This window comes from Arachis ipaensis, chromosome B01 (assembly GCF_000816755.2).
Source record: "Arachis ipaensis cultivar K30076 chromosome B01, Araip1.1, whole genome shotgun sequence".
In the NCBI taxonomy this organism is placed as follows: domain Eukaryota; kingdom Viridiplantae; phylum Streptophyta; class Magnoliopsida; order Fabales; family Fabaceae; genus Arachis; species Arachis ipaensis.
The window spans coordinates 135,468,251-135,471,817 of record NC_029785.2 but is presented as its reverse complement, the minus strand read 5'-3'; the positions used below and the strand labels follow the sequence as shown (position 1 = coordinate 135,471,817).

Genomic DNA, 3,567 nt, shown 5'->3' with positions numbered 1-3,567 from the left:
AAACAAATTAATGATTAAATAATAACTAAAAATAATAAATTTTAATAATTTTTTAATATTTTTCGGTTTAAACCAGACATCTCTGTTAGCTCGTGCTAAATCATGATCTTCTTCATAATCTATTGTTCACCTTTCAAATAAAAAATACGTACAAGATAGATAGATAACATCCAATGAATTAGAAATAGCAAAGACAAATTAAAAAATGTGGATAACTAATCAAAACACAAACACTTGTTATGAGTAGAAACTTCTAGTACTAGTATATATACAATTTAACGCTGTAGGCATGTGCAATATTGTATTTAGACAGGGTATGCTAATAAGATAAAGGTGGCTCGTGAACTAAATACACACTGGTCCAGTTGTCTTTGTCTGACATGTAATGTGAAATGAACATGACCACACATCTTCAATGATCTCGCCCCACTTTCCATCCATATTAACGTGGGCAAAAAATAGAAATAAGTTAAGGGAGAAAATAATTTACGTGAATAAGTCAAAATAAAAATTGCTTTATGAATTTATTAATGCATATTTATATGTAGTTCGAACCAGCTTAGTTTGAATTCTATTTCTACATAATTCGAACCAGCTTAGTTCGAATTATACACAAACACATGCACACACATAATTCGAACCCGCTTGGTTCGAATTACACACAAACACACGCACACACTAATTCGAACCAGCTTGGTTCGAATTACACACAGTAATTCATGGTATAATTTGAATTATGCTGCTTGTTGTTAAGGTGAAATTTCATGTTTTTATAATAATAATAAAATTACTCAAAAATAAAATAATTTTTTTTATATTCAAAATTTGAATAAATACTAAAGATATATGGATTTGTAATCCTTATTTCCTTAATTAAGAATGGCGTGTATGCACCACTAGTTTTTTACTCACCGAAAAATAAATTCAAACAGGTAATAAAAGTTAATTGGTAAGGAATTTATTAGATAGATAATGATTTTTGTGAATGATATGAATAATAAATTTTAAAATTAATTTAATAAAATAAAAATATATTACACTTACATATAAATAAATAATGAGAGATCATATTTTATTCTTTAAAGTAAAATTCAAATTTTAGAGAATCTAAATCCTAAAATATTAATGACAAGACTAACCCAAGTGGCGTTCATTCATGGTCACCCTTGTGGTCACGGTGCACCCTACCTGTTTTGTTTCTTTCTTGAGGAAAAGATGAAATAGAAGTAATAATCATTTTGTTGTACGCTAAGAACTGCCACCGTATATATAGTGACATTAGCTTATACATAATACATAATACTAATTAATTAATTAATAACACCCTCCAACATGCCAAGTAACAGATGACGAGGTTGGATTATATCGTTGAGTTGTGTCCTAACCCTGTGGCTCCATGATGACGTGGACACAGACGTGCAGATCCTGTCTTCTTGATGAAAAATTTAAAACTTTTATTGGTTTTCTTTGGCAATATTCACCTATCATTTTTTTGTACTATATCTCATTAATAAAGTTTTGTCACTTGCCCATAGAAAACACATGATTCAGCATGAAGAACATAATAATGATTCCGATATAAAGTGTATTAAATAAAGTCAAAAGTAATAAATTTTAGCCATTTTTTACTAATATTTTTTAGTTAAGGTAACGATCCTATCTTTCTCACTAGAACCTTCCTCTACATACACTCTTAACTTGATTGGTGGTGTTTTGTCCTGGCAATGATTTCGAATCTCCGCATGCATATCTTTGAACCATAGAACCTACCTTATCTTTCATTCACCTACCGTGTAGCTAGCTAATTCAGCGTCTTTATATATTAATCATTATAAGTGCTAACTGAACAATCTGTGTTGAAAGAAAAATGGGTGTTTTGGATGAGAATCTTCCTGCACTGGCTATGATGGGGTTGCAGTTTCATTATGCAGCGCTTGCAATTTTCACCAGAGCTGCTCTGTTAGAAGGTTTGAGTCCAACCGTCTTTGTTGTTTATAGACAAGCCATTGCTACCTTAGCTTTGGCTCCTATGATCTTCTCCCCTAAGCGGTAACAAGTAACAACTACTCATAATTATATATATTCAGCTTAATTGCTAGATCTCTTCTTCTCATGTTCTTTGTATCAGGATACAATCTTTCAAAACTTCACTGAGATCACCAAAGAGCTTCTTCTTGATGTTTGCTACCTCTCTTGTTGGGTATATATATATCATGTTGTTGGTTTAGGTTATTTAATTGAAGGTGAAAACTCAGGTGCAGTCGACTTCACGTGAAGTTGATAATTGAGAGGTGTTAGATGAAAATTTAGTTAAATCAGTCAAATAATCTAACGGTTTTCAACTATCAACTTCACGTGAAGTCCACTACACCTGAGTTTCCACCTTAATTGAATAATGATATATAATAAACTCTTTAAGTCTTAAAGGTTGATTTTTGCACTTGCAGAGTAACAGCTAATCAGAATGCATATTTTCAAGGTCTATTCTATGCTTCTTCTACAGCAGCAACTGCAATGAGTAATCTCATACCTGCTTTAACTTTTGTCATAGCAACAATTGTTGGGTATAACTGCTTTATCTTCTCTAGTTATTATCCACCATGCACCACTTCAGTGCAATAACAAAGAGCATATTTTGTTTATTGATGAGTCAGATTTGAGAAAATTGATCTGAAAAGCATGAGAAGTAGTGCAAAAATAATAGGAACAGTTTGCTGCGTGAGTGGAGCATTAACCATGGCTCTGGTGAAAGGACATAAGCTCTTAAACATGGACTACTTTCCTCATAATGCTGCCAAACACATCCTCACTGCTGCTGATGATGACACGTGGCTTCTTGGCTGCCTATTGCTCTTAGCAAGTAGTGTTTTCTGGTCTTCTTGGATTATCATGCAGGTAATAAAATCTCTAATCATTATTAATTACTGTACATGAATGAAAATTGGACTTATTATTATAGCTTGAAACCAACACAAACAAACAGGTACCAATTTCTTCAAGCTGCCCAGACCATTTGTTATCAACCTTTTGGATGTGTTTATTTGCGGCGGTTCAATCAGCCATATTTGCACTAGTCTATGAACATGATCTAAGACCATGGAGTTTGCATTCTGGCCTAGAATTTTCATGCTGTCTATATGCGGTAAGTCACACCCTAAGGTAGCGTTTTGTGAAGAGACAGAAACGGAAAAATTGAGACTAAGAGACAGAGACTAAGAGACAGAAATTGAAATAAATCTCAGTATTCTGTTTGGTGTAAAGTGGGAGACAGAAATTGAAACAAGAATGAAACTCTAATTTAATTTGTACAAAAAATAAAATTAGAATTAATTAGTTGAAACGAGGATATTTTAGGTATAAAATGTTATTAAAGTTTCAGTCTCCATCTTTAAAAACTTTAGTCCCATGTGTCCTTACTTTTTGGAGGTACTGAAATACTAAAATTTTAGGGACAGTGACAGAAATTTTAGTACTAGTCTCTGAACCAACAAACATAATACTGAGTTTCAGTCTCTCAGTCTCTTTCTCAGTACCTCAAAACAAACGGTACCTAACATCTTTATGCGT

General features: G+C 32.6%; 1 protein-coding gene across 1 annotated transcript in view; it reads left to right on the top strand.

Moving 5' to 3' along the window:
• LOC107641706 (WAT1-related protein At4g28040) overlaps positions 1,592 to 3,567 on the top strand; it is a gene marked incomplete in the record, with an annotated part of 2,467 nt that continues 491 nt past the window's right edge. Inside the window, 5 exon segments of the mRNA XM_016345178.2 lie at positions 1,592 to 2,049; positions 2,129 to 2,200; positions 2,448 to 2,564; positions 2,655 to 2,895; positions 2,984 to 3,142. Of these exon segments, the coding sequence (XP_016200664.1) occupies positions 1,868 to 2,049; positions 2,129 to 2,200; positions 2,448 to 2,564; positions 2,655 to 2,895; positions 2,984 to 3,142 (771 nt within the window).